The 18,869-nt window shown below is 30.1% G+C and overlaps 3 protein-coding genes across 3 annotated transcripts in view; 1 reads left to right on the top strand and 2 right to left on the bottom strand.

Moving 5' to 3' along the window:
• LOC106679312 (uncharacterized) overlaps positions 1 to 18,869 on the bottom strand; it is a 67,464-nt gene that overhangs the window by 442 nt on the left and 48,153 nt on the right. The window contains exons 4-8 of the mRNA XM_014418394.2: positions 16,061 to 16,225; positions 14,098 to 14,255; positions 12,191 to 12,377; positions 5,291 to 5,417; positions 2,485 to 2,645 (exon numbers count right to left, since the gene is read on the bottom strand). Coding sequence (XP_014273880.1) covers positions 2,485 to 2,645; positions 5,291 to 5,417; positions 12,191 to 12,377; positions 14,098 to 14,255; positions 16,061 to 16,225 — 798 coding nt within the window. The remainder of the gene's footprint in view (positions 1 to 2,484; positions 2,646 to 5,290; positions 5,418 to 12,190; positions 12,378 to 14,097; positions 14,256 to 16,060; positions 16,226 to 18,869) is intronic.
• Positions 5,469 to 7,829, bottom strand: LOC106679311 (dihydrolipoyllysine-residue succinyltransferase component of 2-oxoglutarate dehydrogenase complex, mitochondrial). Its single transcript, XM_014418393.2, has one exon. It carries the CDS (start codon positions 7,351 to 7,353, stop codon positions 5,878 to 5,880), a length of 1,476 nt encoding a protein of 491 aa, XP_014273879.1. The 5' UTR covers positions 7,354 to 7,829; the 3' UTR covers positions 5,469 to 5,877.
• On the top strand, positions 9,090 to 12,100 carry LOC106679310 (ribosome biogenesis protein BOP1 homolog). Its single transcript, XM_014418392.3, has one exon. The coding sequence runs from the start codon at positions 9,269 to 9,271 to the stop codon at positions 11,579 to 11,581; it is 2,313 nt and encodes a 770-aa protein (XP_014273878.1). The 5' UTR covers positions 9,090 to 9,268; the 3' UTR covers positions 11,582 to 12,100.

The raw sequence follows: 18,869 nt of genomic DNA, 5'->3' as shown, positions 1-18,869 counted from the left end.
GCCAGAGGGCCTAATTTTTTTTTTTTACCTTTATGAACTTCCATGACTAATAGTTTTATAGTTCACTTTTAGTATTTTTATCATTCAATTTTTTGTTATTTCCTTAGAAATAATTGAAGAGTTCAAACAAAATTTCTATTCTGTTTTTCATTAGTTATAATAAATTCATTTTTTGAACTAGTCCAAGAGCCCGGTGGAAAGAATAGGCAGTTATTACCTTAATGAAAACTAGGTATAAGTGATTAGTCTACCAAAATGAAGAATGACGACTTTCAAAAAGGTAAAAAAAATTTTTAATTTTTCATTTGGAGCTCCATATCTTTGAAACTAACTACCTACAGCACTAGAAAACCTAATAGAACATCAATTAAGTAAATCTGCTGAAATATTAGCCCTAATAAAGTTGTTTATCTTCAATAGTTACAGAGATAAAATTTTTTAAAAAGCAACATTTCATAATGAAAAATTAGTAGTTGGTAAAGTTGTTTTGGTTAAACTATATATCAGGAATCATTAATCGCATATATGTGTGTTAGCTCTTAAATGAAACTAGTTGAATGCATTATTAAGTAGTGTATGATATTATCTTCGTAGGAGTAGTAGTTTTCATGATGTTCACTAATATGAAATCACATATTGATTTCTAGTTCTTAAGATGAAAAAAGATAAATGCCATAAAATAATTTATTGTACATTATACTATCTTTAATTGGGTGCTGACTGAAATATGTCTAATGGTTCCTGAGATATATTTTTTCATAAATCAAATATTTTGTCAAAAAAACTAGAAATCAACATTTTTGTCAAATATCATGAAAACTACAACTCTTATGAAGATAAATGACATAAACCACTTTGTTGTACATTACACTATCTTTAATTCAAGTGCTATCAGACATCTGCAGGTCTTATGGTTCCTGAGACATAGATTCCCCAAAATAAATTCACTAACTACTGAGTGTTAGTATATTTTTTTAGTGATGTAGGCACTGTTAAAGAAGTGGAACTGCGAATGAAGAATTAAGTATTTTTTAACATTTTCCAACAGTCACTAATTTTTATTCCTCCTAACATTAGTTGGAAAGTAACTATACATTGTTTAAAGTAAAGTAATCAAAAATTGGGGTGAAATAACTAAAATCATTTTTCAGATAACTTTTCAAAACAATTGAATTGAATCTAATGAAAAATCCTGGAGTCATTACTAGTGATAAGTAACTTTTTGATAATTTTGGTTGATTGTATATGTTTCTTGGTGTGCTGAAACCAAAAATATCTCTGCATTATTCCATCATCTACAGATACTCATCTTTTCAATGGTATCTAAACATTTGAATTTGGCCATGGTAAACATGAGTAATAAAGATTTCAAGTTTATCTAGGAAAACCTGCTATCAAATTCACTCTCTCGAACAAATTAGATTTTTTAGAGATTTAGGGTTTTTTTGGGAAACGCTGAATCTGAATATCAAGTTTTTTTTTTGTTTTTTTTCCTTTTCTCATGTCGGCCTAAGACTCCCGTTGGAGTCTTACACTGCCCCTGTTGTTATATTATAAAAGAAAGGAACTGAGGATGTAAATTGTTATTATTAATTTTTATTATTTAATTTAATTTGTTATTATTTATTTAATTTTAAAAATCTAATTTTGATTCTGCTATAAATTTGCACAACGCCTGAATAGTAGCCCTATCTATATCTGCCAGCCCTTGGAGGAAAGCGCTATTGTTTTGGATGAGGGGGTATTTAATCCTGTATTTGTCATATCTACTGCAATCTAGTATAATATGTAATGGGTCTTCGATCGAGTTGCATGTCTTACATTTATCATTATTTTTAACTTTAATTAGAATATCAAGTTGGAATTTTATTTGAATATTTTTCAACAAACTTCAATTTTTTTTTTCAATTGTGTAGTTACTTTAATTTCCTGTGCATTTTTTTTTTTTTACTTTACACTTCATTCTTTTAAGTTACTTAAGAATGAATTTTTTGACTCATTTTCCTAGATAAACTTGTAACTTTTATTTACTCATTTATAATTTGACCAACTGTTTTAGTATCCTTGGAAACATAAGTTTTTTTCTCATTCTGCTGACAATAATAAAGTATGCATTTACTAGATTAATAGGCCATAAAAATCATTCAAATATATTTGAATGCGTATTACAATTCTAAATATATTATCTTAAATCACAAATAGACCTAACATCCTTTTGATACCTTAAAAATTGAAAATTGATTGGTTGAGTACAAAACTGGCATTACGTATCATAATTTGTGAAAAATCTCTGTATGAAGGGATAAAAAGAAGCCTATTTTTTGTTTCAGCACATCAAAGAAATTAAAGATCAGCCAAAATTATCAAATCAGTCATGGTTGTCGACTTATATTTTTATATAAATATTTTTTAAATATTTATATGATATATTTTTTCAAAATAATTATGCATTATTTATGATCAGTCATTTAGCTCATAACTTACCGACAGCATTTAAACCAAGAGCTTTACATCGGATATGGTTCCCAGGAGTATTTATTAAGGGAGTGTAAATTGGAGCCCTTTGGGATTCCTCTTGAGACAGTAAGTCTAGGTCTTCATCGAATGGCAAATATTCGCTCATCAACATTATTGCTAGTTCCTGTCTGTTGGGCAAAGTGTGTTAGCATTCCACAGTTGAATTTGTGTAATAATTCATCAGAACACATTATATTTAATTTTGAATACTAAACAATTAAATTTGAAAAAATGGACAAGAAATCTTTTCAAGATCCGTTGCCCATATCCTCTATTGCATATGGTGTAGAAAATATTAATTTTTTCATATCTCACTAAAACCTCTAGATACTGGGTGGAAATATTTGAAACCAAATACTGGTAGAGTCCTTGATGGATCTCACTCCTTTATTTCCGAATTTGTGTCAATTAGTGTAATAAGTGAGCGATTTGAATAACAAACACAGAAGCGCATTTCTCGTAGTCCTACAAAAGGTACTAGGCAGCTATTTAGTTTCATAAATTTGACAAATAACAAAATTTTAAACATTTTTGTGTTTTTTCGCCAATAAATCTTAAAAGGTGGACCCTAGTGAAAAATTTGTAGTAAAACATATTAAAGAGCATTCAATGCTATGTCAAATGAGTACCATAACTTAATAGTTTGGTCATTCGGTATGGTCGTAAACTGGCATCTCTGATTCACTTCAGAACAGATATTAGAGCCTAAGGAGCAAGATGTGATTTTAGACCATACCACTTGAAAGGATTATTCGGCGTAAATTTAATGCTCAATAATTTGTTTTACTTTAACTTTTCCGCTAGGATCCACTGTTTATGATTTATAGGTGAACAAAAACAAATATTGAGGTGAAGATAGTTGACCGTAGATACATAAGTGGAGAAGATAGTTGGGAGGGGGGACGGTCAGAAAAAAAACAAAAGATGATTTGTGCTGACTTTTCGACATGATTTTCAGATCTTCATCAGGTAACAAACATCATTTAGAGAAAAAATAAAAATAGACTAACAAATTTGGAAAAATACATAACAATGAAATGAAAATAAAACTAGTTGATTAACAACTATGACATTAGACAGTAGTAGATTGATAACAATATAAGATGAAATATAATATTATATAGCTAAGAAGTTATGTATAAGATAACAAATGACCAAACTATTAAGTTATGGTACTCATTTGACACAGCATTGAATGCTCTTTAATATCATTTACTACAAAGTTTTCACTAGGCTCCACTTTTTAAGATTTATTGGTAAATAAACTCATATAATAACAATTTTGTTTTTAAAAAAAGAAAATATCTAAAATTTTGTTATTTGCCAATTTTATCAAACTAAATAGCTGCTTATACATGGAGAAGATGGTTGGGGGTGCGGTCAAAATGAAACCAAATAGTTGTAAATAGTTGCTTAGTATCTTTTTTAGGACTACTAGAAATTGCGTTACTGTGTTGTTTGTTATTCAAATCACACTTATTAAACTAATTGACACTAATTCGGAAATAAAGTAACGTTGAAACGTCGGCACAAATAAATAATCTTTTGTTTATTAGTGTTTTTCTGCAGACCGCACTCTCCGACCTTCTTATCTTAAAAACAAATATTGTATTAAAAAATTTTAAAACCATATACAAGCTATAGAAATGAAATTAAAATCGAATTGGAAACAGAAGAAGGCAGAGTAGGAACTGTGAATGGAAAAGAGAATCAATGTTGTTTGGCCATGTACAAAGAATACCCATAAAAAGATTACCAAAAAATATGAAGAAGACGGTCAGGTTTGCAGTCAAAAAGAACAAAATTAGTTAACAACTTCTTCACATTTGAAATTATACGGTCAATTATTTATAAATATATATAAAACCAAAAAAATATATATAAAACAAAAACAGAGGGAAAATAACCATTCAGATGAGCAAGGAATAAGTGGGAGGACCTCGAAATTAGATTCGGTTAGGAAGAGGACTCACTGTGGATGAAGTCAAGAAGTTGGCCATAGAAAAGTGTTTAAGATAAGGACCAAGATTACCCCGACACCATTAGGTAAATGGTTTGGTTAAAGAAGAAACAAAAAAAAAATCCCTATGATTTCATAATTTATTGCTTTATCAAACTAATTAGCTGCTTATAACCATTTTATAACTGACAGAAATGTTTTCTGTTAAGTCTGGATGCAACCCTGACCATCTTCTCCTCATATTTAGCTAATTAGTGAGTTTTAAGATCATCAGAAATGTGTTTCTGTGTTGTGCATAGTAGGAATTAATTTTTTTAATTATTTGCAGATGTATGCTTTATGGGTTAGTAGGTTGGATTTTATAAATACTCCTTTTTAACTTATAAATTGATCCTTATTTTCCCTAATGTTCTCTGAATTTCCAAATGTAAACAGATTCCTCTAAAATAAACTCAGGTAATCCACTTCATTATTAGTTTTTAACGTAATTAATTACTAATTGGTAGTTTTGTATCGATTTTTACATTAAATTAGAATATATGTTGCTTAACACTGTTTTAAATATTTAAACTAAAAATAAGGGTTTTTGATTAATATCCACTGTGTATCATTTTTGTTAAATAAAAAAAAAATTCAAGAAAATGTGTCGATTCTTGTATAAAAAGTTTGTAACTGATCCAAAAAATCTCTAATGCTTAGAATTCCAAATTCCACAGTAACATTAATAACTTATAAATTATTTTTAATCATAACAACATATGTATCTTATAATTTCAGGAAGTTAAATTTATTCTATTCACTGCCATAGCTTACTGCTCAAGATTTAAGGGTTTCAATTCTGGGGCCAACTTTCCTCTTTTTTGCCTCGTTATGATAGTTTTAATTAGATTTGCAGCAGCACGTTGTTTGGCAATGATTCTTTTTTTTCCACGTCCTTCTCCTACCAATTGAACCAAATTTTATTATTACTGATAATTAAATAATATTTACATGCAGTCATAAGAATATCATTGATGTTCTGTAAAAGAGGTGAATCTAACAATTTTCAGGACATGTTTTGTACTTAAAAAGGTCACAAATTTTTTTTTTTGGATGAAAAATCCGTAATATTTTTATATTTTTGAGAGCCTGCTATAACATACTCTCATTATGTTTCATATAGTTTAAACTAATTAATATCAATGACTATTCCAGTCGTAGGCAAAAACATCCAATTTGCTGAATTCTTCCGTTTTACAAAACGTTATGATACATGTACATTCAAAGATTGCTGCATAAATGCAATCATTAAATTAAACCATTTTGATTGATGCATTAAATTAAATAAAAAATACATTTAAAAAAATCATTATAATTTCAAATGATTTGTAGAATTTTTTACATTTAATTCTTAAATTAAATTACATTCCAGCAATTATGATTACAGGGTTCTCTACACCACTTTTAATTTTTCGAAGGAATAATACCGCTTCACGACCATCAATTAATCGATGATCATATGTAAGAGCAACATACATCATTGGCCTGATAACAATTTGTCCTTTGATAGCAATAGGTCTTTCAAAAGTTGCATGCATTCCTAAAATTGCAGATTGGGGAGGATTTATTATAGGTGTTCCCATCAGTGACCCAAAAACTCCACCATTACTTATTGTAAATGTGCCTCCATCCATATCTTCAATAGCTAATTTTCCTTTTTTGGCCTTTTCACCGAGGATATTAATGGTTTTTTCAATATCAGCAAAGTTCATTTCAGAAGCATTTCTTATTACAGGAACAACCAACCCTTTAGGAGTTGCAACTGCTACTGAAATGTCTACATAGTCTCTGTAGAGAATTTCATTATCCATTATACATGCATTAATAATTGGTTGGTCTTGAAGTGCATATGCACATGCTTTCACAAAAGTTGACATAAATCCTAGTTTAATGCCATATTTCTTAGTGAAAGCTTCTTGATGTGCTTTTCTGAACGCTATCAAATTAGACATATCAATCTCATTAAATGTAGTTAGCATAGCATTCTCATTTTGAGCTTGTTTTAATCTTTGTCCTATTTTTTGTCTGATTTTGGATATTTTAACTCTATATTCACTTCTTGTACCTGCAATCTCCTTAGTAGGATCTTTGGGTGGCACTCTGACAATAGCAAATGCACTCGATGATGGTATCCCATCAACTTTAGATGGATGTTGTATGATTGGGGCTGAAACTGTGGATTTAGGTGCAGCTACAGGTTTAGGTGGGGCTGCAGGTCTAGGTGTATCTATTGGTTTAGGAGTTTTTGCAGGTTCAGGTGGAGCAACAGGTTTGGGTGGAGCTGCAGGTTTAGGTGGTGCTACAGCTGTAGGAGTAGCTGCTTTTTCTGGTACAGAAACTTTTTTAGGAGTTGTGTCTTTTGCTTCTGCTGGTGCAGGCCCAACCTTTAATCGAAATACTTTCTGTTTAGACTTCACAGACCCTCCTTCCTGTACATATATTTCAGTAATCACTCCATTGGCTGGTGAAGGCACTTCAATAGATGTCTTATCAGTTTCAATCTCACAGACTACTTCATCAATTGCAACACTGTCTCCTACCTTCTTCCTCCATTTAATATCTCCCTCTGACACTGCTTCAGGAAATTCGGGAATATTGACATCTATTTCTTCATGTAGCACATTGGTTGTTTTAAACCATCTTGAATGGACATTAAATAATGCTATTGCTGTATTATTATTATTTCTTGGGCAGCTAAATATTGTAGATCTACTATTTTTCAAAGGAATATCAAAAGCTTTCAGTACTGTCTTTCTATTCCTAATGGAAGTTCGCCTGATAATAGAAATCGCACTTTTGGTTGATATTCTTATAGATAAACATGATATACCTGCCATTAGAGTTCTCAAATTTCATAACCAATATTACATGTAAATTTTACAATGCAAGGCAAGCTAGCATTATTCTCTTCATACCGATTTAAACTGGTATTAATAACTTTTGAGCACAAATTAAAACAACCCAATTATTAAATAATGTTGAACAGATAACGAAACCTCATACATAAAAATTCAAATTGAGTTTATTAACCATCCACTGACCAGCGAGCTTGAAGTATCTTAGCAGGGCTACCACCAGAAGTATTTAGAACAAGAAGTTAATAGACCTTCGTAATAAACAAATTCAACTTTGAATTCTGGATTCTTCTATGGAATTATGCAGACTATAGATCCTTACAATAATTGTAATCAGTTTTTAACTGTAAACAACTTCAGAAATTTCAAAAAAACACTAAAGAGGGGATATTATAACTTGATCGGACCAATCGATTTAAAGAAATGGTTGCTATGTGACATGCAAAATGTCCACGTGAGTAATAATGAAACCTATGATTTAAATTTATTAACTGAAAAATTTAATAGCAATAATATGATATTATTATTAAAATGAAATAAAGTATATGTTAGTACCATCTTGAATGAGCTTACAAAATAGGCAAACAGACCAGTAGGCTTAGGAAACAATAAAATAAAAGATACATTGAGATTCAAATACTAGTACCTCAATATCAGAAATGATTATTAAGATAATTACATCTATATTATGTTCTCTGGTTAATGTTGATATTGTTATAGAATTTGTAAACGCTCTGCATGTGGGCGACTAAATCAATTGTAGACAACATACCGGATTAAACTTGATTATTATATTGTTTGAGTATAAGGCTGGAATGAGTAAGTTGATTTAATGTGGCATTGCCTATGACCTACAAAAGTAGAGGGTAAAGGGAGAGGTCCCTTCATCCCTCGGACCTCCACTTAGGTCACGCCACTGATTTGATCTGGTCACGGTCACTGATAGGACTATGTACACAGATAGCATTGTTTTAGGGTGGCGGATGCATATCGTCTTTGTTTGATAATTGATAGATAGTCCCAATAGCTTAAAAGAAAATTAGCTGCACGCGTAGGATCATTAATAAAAACTTGAAAGAAAGATACTGGTTCAATTGCCTCTGATAGTAAAACATAACTTCAAATTCCAAACTATTGACGGCTGGTAATAAAAGTTTCAAAACATTTCAAGGGAAGTTTTGAAGAAATAAATCATTCTTCTTAGCTCACCATCCCTCTCTATTAGAATAAGAAAGTTCAATATTTAGCAGCATAACTGATCAAATAAATTATTTGATAGCAAAGAAAAGTGACGTAAAATAATGTAATGAAAAGCTATTGTCATAATAAGTGTACAGGGTTGTTTTACAACTGAAAAAATGCTTTAGTGAAGGGGGGGGGCAGACGACGCATGTGATGGCATATTTCAAAGTGGGTACAGTTTTTGTTTATTGAAAGAACCTAGCACTCAGATATTTTTTATTATTGGTAAAAATATAATAAAAAGGTTCTAGAATGAAGGTCTTTTCTGAGTGACGAGCTTTAGTTTCAACCTTAAATGAAAGAAAGTAAAACTGTAAATGGATGATTAAAATCGGTAAAAACCATGGTAAATGTTTATCAAAACCATTTTTGTTTTAAAAAATATTCGTGTTCAACAAGTAGAGTACTTTAGCTGTATCAATCTCATTTATTAATACAACAATAATAAGTGCCACTACTGTAATCGAAAACCCTTCTTAACCTTCTCGGTTTGCTAGTGTTGCCATGTGACTTGTTTTATGTTAAGTGTGCCATGATTATGATAGTTACAGTGAATATGTGCTTGTGATTTAGTCACATTTCTTAGGTTAATTAAAAGCCTTCCAATAATACCAGTTTTTAACTTTACCTTTCTTGAAATTAGAAATTTTTGAAGATGGTTTTCAATAAAGGTAAATTAAAAAGAAAATTAAGTAACGAAAAGGTTGCTAAAGAAAATGAAAACGATCATGAGAAGGTTAACGAAGATTTTATTGACAATATACCATTGAAAGACATTGACCTCAATGATGATGATTCTGAAACGGATAATGAATCTGATATTGCATCTAGTAGTGATGAGCATGATGATGGAAGCTCAGAATCAACAGTGTATAGTGATAGTGAAGAGTTTGAATCAGATGAAGAGGAGGAAGAAATAAATAACACTAGTACAAATCTTGACACTGTTGATTCTGAAAGTGCTGGTGAAAAGAAAGATACTGGTGATGTCCAGGAAAATAATCATGGAAGTGTAATCTCAAAAGAAGACGATTATGAAGAATATGCTAGTCATGATACATCTGATGAAGAAGATATTAGAAACACTGTAGGAAATATACCTATGAATTGGTATGATGAATATGAACATATTGGGTATGATTGGGAAGGAAAGAAAATATTAAAACCTAATCAAGGTGACCAGATTGATATGTTTTTGAAAAAAATGGAAGACCCTAACTTTTGGCGAACTGTTAAGGACCCTCAAACTGGTCAAGATGTTGTGCTTTCAGATAAAGATATAGAATTAATCAAGAGAATTGAGTCTCATAAAATTCCAGATAAAGATTATGATGACTATGCACCATGGGTTGAGTGGTTTACTTCAGAAGTAATGGAAATGCCTTTGCGAAAATTTCCGGAGCATAAGAGATCATTTTTACCAAGTAAAGATGAAATGAAAAAGGTTTCTAAATATGTTCATGCCATGAAAATGGGATGGATGAAGACCAGAAGGGCAATGAAACTTGCAGAAAAAAGAAAATTGGACCGTGGACCTCAGTTTTATATGTTATGGCATTCTGATGATGCTGCTGATGAAATGAGAAGAATTCACAATCATATTCCTGCCCCAAAACGTCCTTTACCCGATCATTCTGAATCATATAACCCTCCTGAAGAATATTTATTTAATCAACAAGAACTTAAGAAATGGAACCGAGAGAAGAAGTCCATAGGTAATAAAAAATTACATTTTGTTCCACAAAAATACAATTCCCTACGTGAAGTTCCATCCTATAAACGGTTTATTAGGGAGAGATTTTTAAGATGCTTAGATCTTTACATGTGCCCTAGAGCAATTAAAATGAGGTTAACTATTGAACCAGAAGATCTTTTACCAAAGTTGCCTACTCCTAAAGATTTGCAACCTTTTCCTACTGTTGTATCTGTTACCTATACTGGGCATACAGATATGGTTAGATCAATTACTATTGATCCTTTTGGTCAGTATTTGGCATCTGCCTCTGATGACTCTTCAGTCAAATTTTGGGAAGTTAGCACCGGAAGATGTTTGAAAACAATTCCCATTAATGGAGTTGGCAAATGTATAACATGGTGCCCAAATCAAGCTGTCTGTTTAGTTGCTGTAGCTGTTGAACGAAGAATTCTTTTAATTAATCCACAATTGGGTGATAGTTTAGTAGTTAGTAAAACTGATGATCTTCTTGATACACCCCCACCGGAAGATAAACTCACTTCAGAAAGAATTAAAGCTGCTGTCCAATGGGAACATGTTTCTTCTTCTAATGATGATTGGAATAAGGGAATTCGTATCGTGCTTCACCACTTCAAGGAAGTTAAGCAAGTTTCCTGGCATGGAAGAGGAGATTATTTTGCTACTGTCATGCCTGATGGTGAAAATAGATCTGTATTAATTCACCAATTATCCAGAAGGAGATCCCAGCTACCATTTTCTAAACCCAAAGGATTGGTCCAAGCAGCTTTGTTTCATCCAATAAAACCTCTGTTCTTTATTGCTACCCAGCGAAACATAAGGATTTATGATTTAGTTAAACAAGAAATGGTAAAGAAACTTATGTCCAATTCTAAGTGGATTTCACACATGGCAATTCATCCAGGGGGTGATAATGTTCTTGTTGGAACATATGACAGAAAAGTGTTGTGGTTTGATTTAGATCTTTCTACAAAGCCCTATAAATCCCTAGCTTTGCACAACCAGGCTGTAAGGAGTGTTGCATTTCATAAGAAATATCCATTGTTTGCTTCTACTTCTGATGATCAAAGTCTTATAGTGTCTCATGGAATGGTTTATAATGATCTTTTGCAGAATGCTTTGATTGTTCCAGTAAAAAGGTTTAGTAATCATGAAATGGTTAATGATTTTTCAATATTTGATGTGCTTTTTCATCCTTATCAACCATGGGTGTTTACTAGTGGAGCTGATGGAAAAATAATTTTGTATACATAAGAAGAATTGAACTAAACATAAAATGTATATATTATGTAAATATGTATATGTTTATCTTCTTAATTTTTTTTTAGTTTTATTTACAGTTGTTGAAAATGTTTTTAAATTTGACCTAAATAATTTTATAATTCCTGCTATTTTAATCAAGATCTATCAATTATTCATTACTATAAATGAAACATTCAATAGTAAAACATGGTAACTGGAATTTTTTATAAATTGAAGTTTTTGCCATCACTGGCATATTTAAGGCTGATAAGTTATTGGAGGAATCTTTAAAAAAATTGTTTTCCTATGAAAATAATGTTGATATTAAGTTATCAAGTGACTGCTGTTTGAAGGAAAAACAATTTAGCAGTGCAAATGTTTTATGTTCTAGTTACCATGTTTTACGACTGAACGCCTCAAATCTATAAGTATGTGCATTCACAAATAAGTGTAATTATAAATTGATGTTGATATTTTGAAAATTTGTTGTTGCTCTGTTTTTACAATAAATTTCATGATACTTTTTTAAAATGTCTATCATTTAAATTCCCTCATTGTCATTGAATATACTATAAACACTTTTTATGCATCGGTAAATAACTATTCAATTTTCATTCATACCTGCATATTTTAATACTTTACAAGTATATATGTGTTCACTGTTCCATGCTTTTTTTAAAACTCCTAGGTCATTATATTGTGGTTGTTTCCCATTGAGTTTGCAGTACACTTCAATGAACCCTGTAGGTTTTTGTACGTTACTCTTACACAATTCTTCATCATCTATAGTTGAAGTTTGATAATTTACCTTTAAAAAAAAAAATATTTATAATATATTCTTTTATTATAACTAAGTCTGAATAATTAAACAGTAGTATAAATCGGGGCTTTAACTCTAGTTTTTAATTCGTATAATTTAATTTTAGTCTGTTTTATTGTCTAATGGCTTCAACACCCTTGAGTATTAAACATTGGAGAGCAATAGTAGGCAGCTTATCCTTTAGGTCAGTGGTTCCCAACCTTCTTTTGATGAAGGAGCTCTTTTGGTAGAGGTAGAAAATTGGCAACCACTGCTGTGGGTTAACAGGCTACTATTTTAACTGATACTATCAATATGTTGTTGGCATGACTAACTTACTCATCTTACTTTAAACTATTTCTCCATTCTATATTACTGCTCGTTTGTTGGTTATTTTAAAATTAAGGCATACAACCTGTTGTTTATCAATGCCTATATTACTGTTAAGCTGATTAAAACAAAAACTGCTATATCCATTTGTAACAGGTTTGAGATATTGAGAGTTACATCTTTATTGGATCTGTTTCCACAATTAAAGCATAAATATAAATTTACTATGATACCAATACTGTTCCCAGAAACTTAAAACACAATTATGTGATTTATACCACAATCATTATCAGAACTTACCAGCTTAATCAATCAATGAATTAAAAAAAAATGTATGTACTTAACATTTTTACTACGGTCTTTCATTACTGTATTCATTACTTCGAACTAAAATTATTAAAAATTGTGAAACTAGCTTTTTTTATTTCCATAATTTGTAAGCTTGGAAGCTACTTTTATTTCGGCTGCTACAATCATTGTCGGAAAAAAAAATATTATTGAACAAATATTGTCAGTAAAGAAATGGTAATGCATCTGTGAAAATCTATGAATTTAAAAGTATACAAAATGAAAAGTTTCAATGAGAAATTATGTAAAAATATGTTAAAATGTGACCATTAAACAAATAGTTTAAAGATAAGATACAAAAAAAAAACACAAGGCCTAACTATAATTATAAAAGAGAAAATACCTGAAGATGGAAAGATGATCCAAAATGTTGAGGTGAAGAATATATTATTAATATAAAATAAAAGGTTTGAAATATAAGGCTGCTTAATAGCCCAGAAAAAATAATAAAATCAAAAATATCTTAATTGGTATCTTCTAAAAAGAAAATTATTTAATAGAATAACAAATTTAAAAAAAAAAGTAGGGACAATATACCACATCTGTGATTAACATTCAAACTTTCCTTCACATCAAATCATTGACTACTCCGACAAATCTTTTCTTTGGAATCTTAGCTTTTTGGACAAAACAACCCTCCTAATATAAAAATTTAAATAATAGTATTGGAGTAAATTTTGTGGTTATTGTGTTCAAAATTATAAAATCATAGAGTTAGATTATAAACTCTTCTGTGGCTGGGCTGGTTTTAGAAAACTGTTCTACAAAATGATAGTAAACATTCTAAAATCAAATACATGAGATATAATTTGACATAAAAAATAAAACATGCACCTGATCATCTTTCTATAAAATTTAACTGTACTTCACGAATGAATATTCATAAAAATTAAATCACTGAAAGATTCTAGGCAAGAAGGAGCCATGACTGTGAGTTATAAAACCTGTTGTTCTAAAGAAACAGATCAAGTATCTGTTTCAAATTTAACAATTAGTTTAAATGATGGATTTTGCATTTTTCTCAAGAAATAGACATAAAGTATATACTTACAATAGGCTCAAAATTCTGTTCATTTTCTTTAGAAAATAATTTTTCATTTTGTGATTCTGATTTCAATGTTATAGATCTTATTATATGTTCTGCCTTGTTTGGTTTAATACCAGTAATTGCTGATGATGGAGGGGGTAGTTCTGGTGGTGTGTTGTATCCTGAAATTGATGTACATTAGTTTAATTTATATTGTTTATTCTGAAGATCTTTTTTTTTTTTTTTTTTTTTTTTAAGAATTATCATTTCATTTCATTTCTACACATTTTATTTTATTGTTTCTTTGACTTACAGCCTGCTGCTGTTTCGGGTTGTCTAATGGTCACTCGAAATAATAGCTGGAGCAACCAGGGTAATGCATGGTGAGCTCCTGGCCATACATATACACTCAGAAAGGGTGTTTGGACTATCAGTAGGCACTTACCTGTTATTTGGTGATTTTATTGATTGATGTTTGTTATCCATCTAGGTGGTTGAATTGATGTATAAATGTGCTATTGATGGTACTAAACTGGGCTTTATACAACTTTTAGTATCTAGGCAATGTACTGACCCAAATGGCTATACTGTGCCTTTTATTTTATTTAAAAAACAATTAATATATTTCTCAATCAGCAACACATGTATTATTTTTAAGCAGGCAGAAACCCATTTGTTACTACTGCATTTCTAAAGATACTAGACATTTAGTGGAAACATACAAACAAATCACTATTTCAACCCCTTAACTAGGTGTTTCTGCTCCGGTTATGAAAAGGTTTTTGGTTGGAAGATAAAACGGTATCTGAGCCTAATTGATTAACATGCTACGGTTGATGAATATATTATTCTATTAGTATGTACCCATTGGAGAAATAGAGGTTCAAAATAATTTAGATCAGGCTGACACGAACAAAGGCTAGATTCTTGTATATATTTACATATTTAAACTAGATAATCATGGATAGAACTAGATAAAAAGTAGATTCACTGGTCCCTGAGAAAAACTTACAGTGAGTTCTACGTTGTTCTGTTCTGCCTATTATTCCGTCCTTTTACCAATAACTATTTATAATTGTTCAAGAATATTTGGACATAATAAGGTGGTCCTATTATCACATATTTTTGTTAGAGAAAAACTGTTTATCTGATTTTTTTTTTTTTTAGATTTTAAGAATTTGATTTTAAACTGTATTTCGGATATTCTGTTAACTATTTTCAAATCTGAAAGCTTATTTTATGCATAAATGAGCTAATAAGGCTTTACAGACTGCCTCAGGCCTTGTTTTGTCGAATGCCCCTTCTACATCAAAAACGATTTCTAAGGCAAACTCTTTATGTGGTAAGGCCTTTTCAATCCTGAGGAGTGCAGAGGAGTCTCAGTAGATTTTCCCTGGAGATATGCCTGTTGATTTGGATGAAGAGGATTGATTGAGAATACATTGCGTGTAAGGAAAACTGCCACCAACTTCTCCAGGATCTTAAAGAGGAAGGAGGATAAGTTTATAAGTCGATAAGATTTAGCGATACTATAGTCTTCCTTCCCAATCTTGGGAATAAAAGCTATAAACGATTTCCTCCATGACTCTGGTATATATCCCAATGTCAGAGAGGCTGTAAGCAATTCCCTAATAAGGGGAAGTAGGGCATTAAGTCCTTCTTTGAGCACACATGGGAAAATACCGTCTGTACCTGGGGCCTTATATGGCTTGAGCTCCCCAACAGCTCACCTAATGGCTCCATCTATAACGATAGACTCTGCTAACTCCTAATCTTCTTCATTAGAAGCCCCTCTGAGGGAATCCATGATTGGAGGATTGTCTAATTTGCTGTGCTGGCAACCTGGAAAGTATATCTTGATTGAATGGGATGAGGTTTCCTCTAGGCTGGGGGTCCACTTTTTCCATCTGGTTTCCTTAGTGCATCCATCAACTTTAATGGAAAAAAAGAAATATATTGAATTATATTATATTTATTTGTAACTTACCTGTTTTTTCTGCTATTGGCACAGGGAGGTTGTGTTTAATTTTTTCAGATTCACATAGTCCAGCGAATCTGATCATAATTTGTTCTAAGCAGAAAATCAGTTCTTTTTGTTTTTCCGAGTAGTGTTTTCCTTTGGTATATATAGCAAATCGATCGATACGTTTATCTGAGAAATGTATAAAGAAAAGAATTCAGTCATAGTATATTAATAATTTAAAAAAATATATATAAATAAAATACTGATTTATTGTTATTCCATTAATATCTTTTCTATAGGTCATGTTAAGTTAACATCAAATTTATCTGGTATAATTTTGTTATCTTTAAAAAAGAAAATTTTTTGTTTTTCTATCACTTACAGAATGATTATCTGGATACTTTTAATAAATATAAATCAATATATAGAAATAGAAACTAAATGAACATTATATTATAAGTGTTCTCTCAGAGGTTAATTGAGCTGTATCATTCCTGTTTACTCAAACAAGAAACAGAAAGTGATTTAGTGCTGGATTGTTTATTGTTTAATCATTTAAATATTAATTAACTGATACCAAAATTTTTTTTTAAACTTTTGTAAATGGAAAAAATTCTAATTTATTTTAGTAAAATGTAAAGTTAAACACACTCATATCTCTTCAAATCTGTTGGATATTTCACTGAATATAATTTTTTTCAAGTAAGCATGAGAATGAATGAAATGAGAATGAAAAAATAATCACAATAGACAAATATTCTGAAATCCATTGGAACTGGATTGTATTGAAATTTTTATTTCTTAAAGTAAATGATTAAGGTTACATGGTTCTTTTAGCCTCATTGTTAGTTTCAATAGTCATGTTAAACTAGAATTAAAAATTGCCTTTCTCATTTCTTAAATTATTTCAATATACATTAAAAATTACAAGTAATATGTGAGCATTGAGTTAAAATGTGTCCTGTTAAGAATACATACAATATAATTTTGTATATTAAATACTAGAAAATATTTTTTGAATTTATAATTTATAAACTAAAGATTTAAAGTCCAGTGTGGTGTGTGTACTACACAAGTTTTTATAAAATAAAACTTACATAGTTATAACAATGTCATGAAAACCAATGAAACACTAAAACATTTGTTTTCTCTTTTAGTTTACTATCAAAATTCTTTTATATTTCATGCACATCTATTGTTTTTTACTGCTAACAGTGAATGAGTGATGTTTAATTATTAAAAGTAAAAAAAAGGGATATCAATAAAAGTTTTTTTTGAAAATTCGGCATTTAAGCCTTGTGGGAATATTTCAATAAGGTTGAGATATAATTGATTCTAAAGATTACTCATTAAACACACTATACATTATTTATTTAACTACTTATTGATGAGTTTAATAAAAATCGTTGAAGTTGTTTAAAAACTTAGTGGTAAAATGTCTAAAATTGGTGATTTTATATAAGTAATATAATTTTATAAAAGTAATTTTATTTTTATTAATAAAAGTATAATTATAAAATTTATTTTATTTATAAAAGTAAGTTGATTTTGAAGTTGAAAAAGTTTCTGTAATATCACAGGCATATGTTTACCTTAAACTTTTAATCTTGTTCTATACAACTTCTCATTTCCGAGTTAGACTGTTCACATATACACAGAGACCAATTTGTGATTGTGTGAATGTATAATAATAATAATAATATATATATATAATTGACCATACAATTTCAAATAATGAAGAAAATGGTTAGGGTTGTGGTAAAAAAAGAACAAAAATAATTAAAAACTATTTATTTTCTGATGTTTCGCCCCACTGTGTAGAGCTCCATCAAGGCTGTTCAAGTTGATAGCTTAAGAGACTTTTCAAAAAGTCTCTTAAACTAGTCTACAATTCTTGAAGGAACAGGGGCTCAATACTTTGTAAGGAAGTACTATTTTAAGTAATTAATAAAAATTAAAATTTTTTTCAATCAAATACTAATTGTAATAGCTAGTAAATAAATCACTGTGACAGTTAATGTATGTATAATTTTCTTAAAATTTTGGTTTCATTTGCCTTTTCCTTGCTGATGTCAACCTAATTGACTATGTCGTACTTGTAAATGAGATATTGAGCAATAAGGAACTTATGTAATGTTTCTTTCGATTCATAATAAACAGAAAGATTGTTTAGCCATTTGTCTGCAATTAAAAGATGAAACAAATGCATGAACGGAACACTCCCAGCTTCCCCTCCACTTCAAATTTTGAATAATTTAAAAATTTTATAACCGCTATAAGACTAATCTGAACCTTATAAAATTTAATATTGTATTTTTATAAAAAATAGCTTTTGTGTATAAACGTTGCCCCCTCTCCTCCTTTTTTTATCTGAATCCAAAATTGTTTTATTACAGTAGCCGTTTATTGAAAACCACTTGTGTTAAGATTATTCACTGAATTAACAAAAAAAACAATTGCCATTCCTTATAATTTTTATGTTCTCAATTAAAAAAGATTGTAAATAAATACCAAACCGAAAACAGGTTATTTCGATAATTTGAACATTTAAAATCATCTGGCTAAAACGAAAGAAAAAAAAAGAAAAAAGGAACAACTGATAACCAAGTATTTTTCCAATAACCGCCAAACCGAGATAATATACATCAACATAAAACAGCTGTTGTCCGCTAGGGTGCGTGTGAACACGAAACGATGACTCCAGGTTAAAACTATTGTTCAAAAATATTGTTAGTGAAATAGTTAAAACTATTGTTCAAAAATGTTGGCAGTGAAACTGTTAACTATATTATCCACGAGTAAAATAGTAATTTAAAAGGAATTAGACTCAGTA

Source organism: Halyomorpha halys, unplaced genomic scaffold (assembly GCF_000696795.3).
Source record: "Halyomorpha halys isolate HHAL.00 unplaced genomic scaffold, Hhal_1.1 Scaffold194.1, whole genome shotgun sequence".
In the NCBI taxonomy this organism is placed as follows: Eukaryota; Metazoa; Arthropoda; class Insecta; order Hemiptera; family Pentatomidae; genus Halyomorpha; species Halyomorpha halys.
This window is presented reverse-complemented; position numbering and strand designations above follow the sequence as displayed.

Excerpts from the sequence above, each read along its gene's own strand:
- LOC106679311 (XM_014418393.2), bottom strand. The coding sequence starts at position 7,353 with ATGGCAGGTATATCATGTTTATCTATAAGAATATCAACCAAAAGTGCG.
- LOC106679310 (XM_014418392.3), top strand. The coding sequence starts at position 9,269 with ATGGTTTTCAATAAAGGTAAATTAAAAAGAAAATTAAGTAACGAAAAG.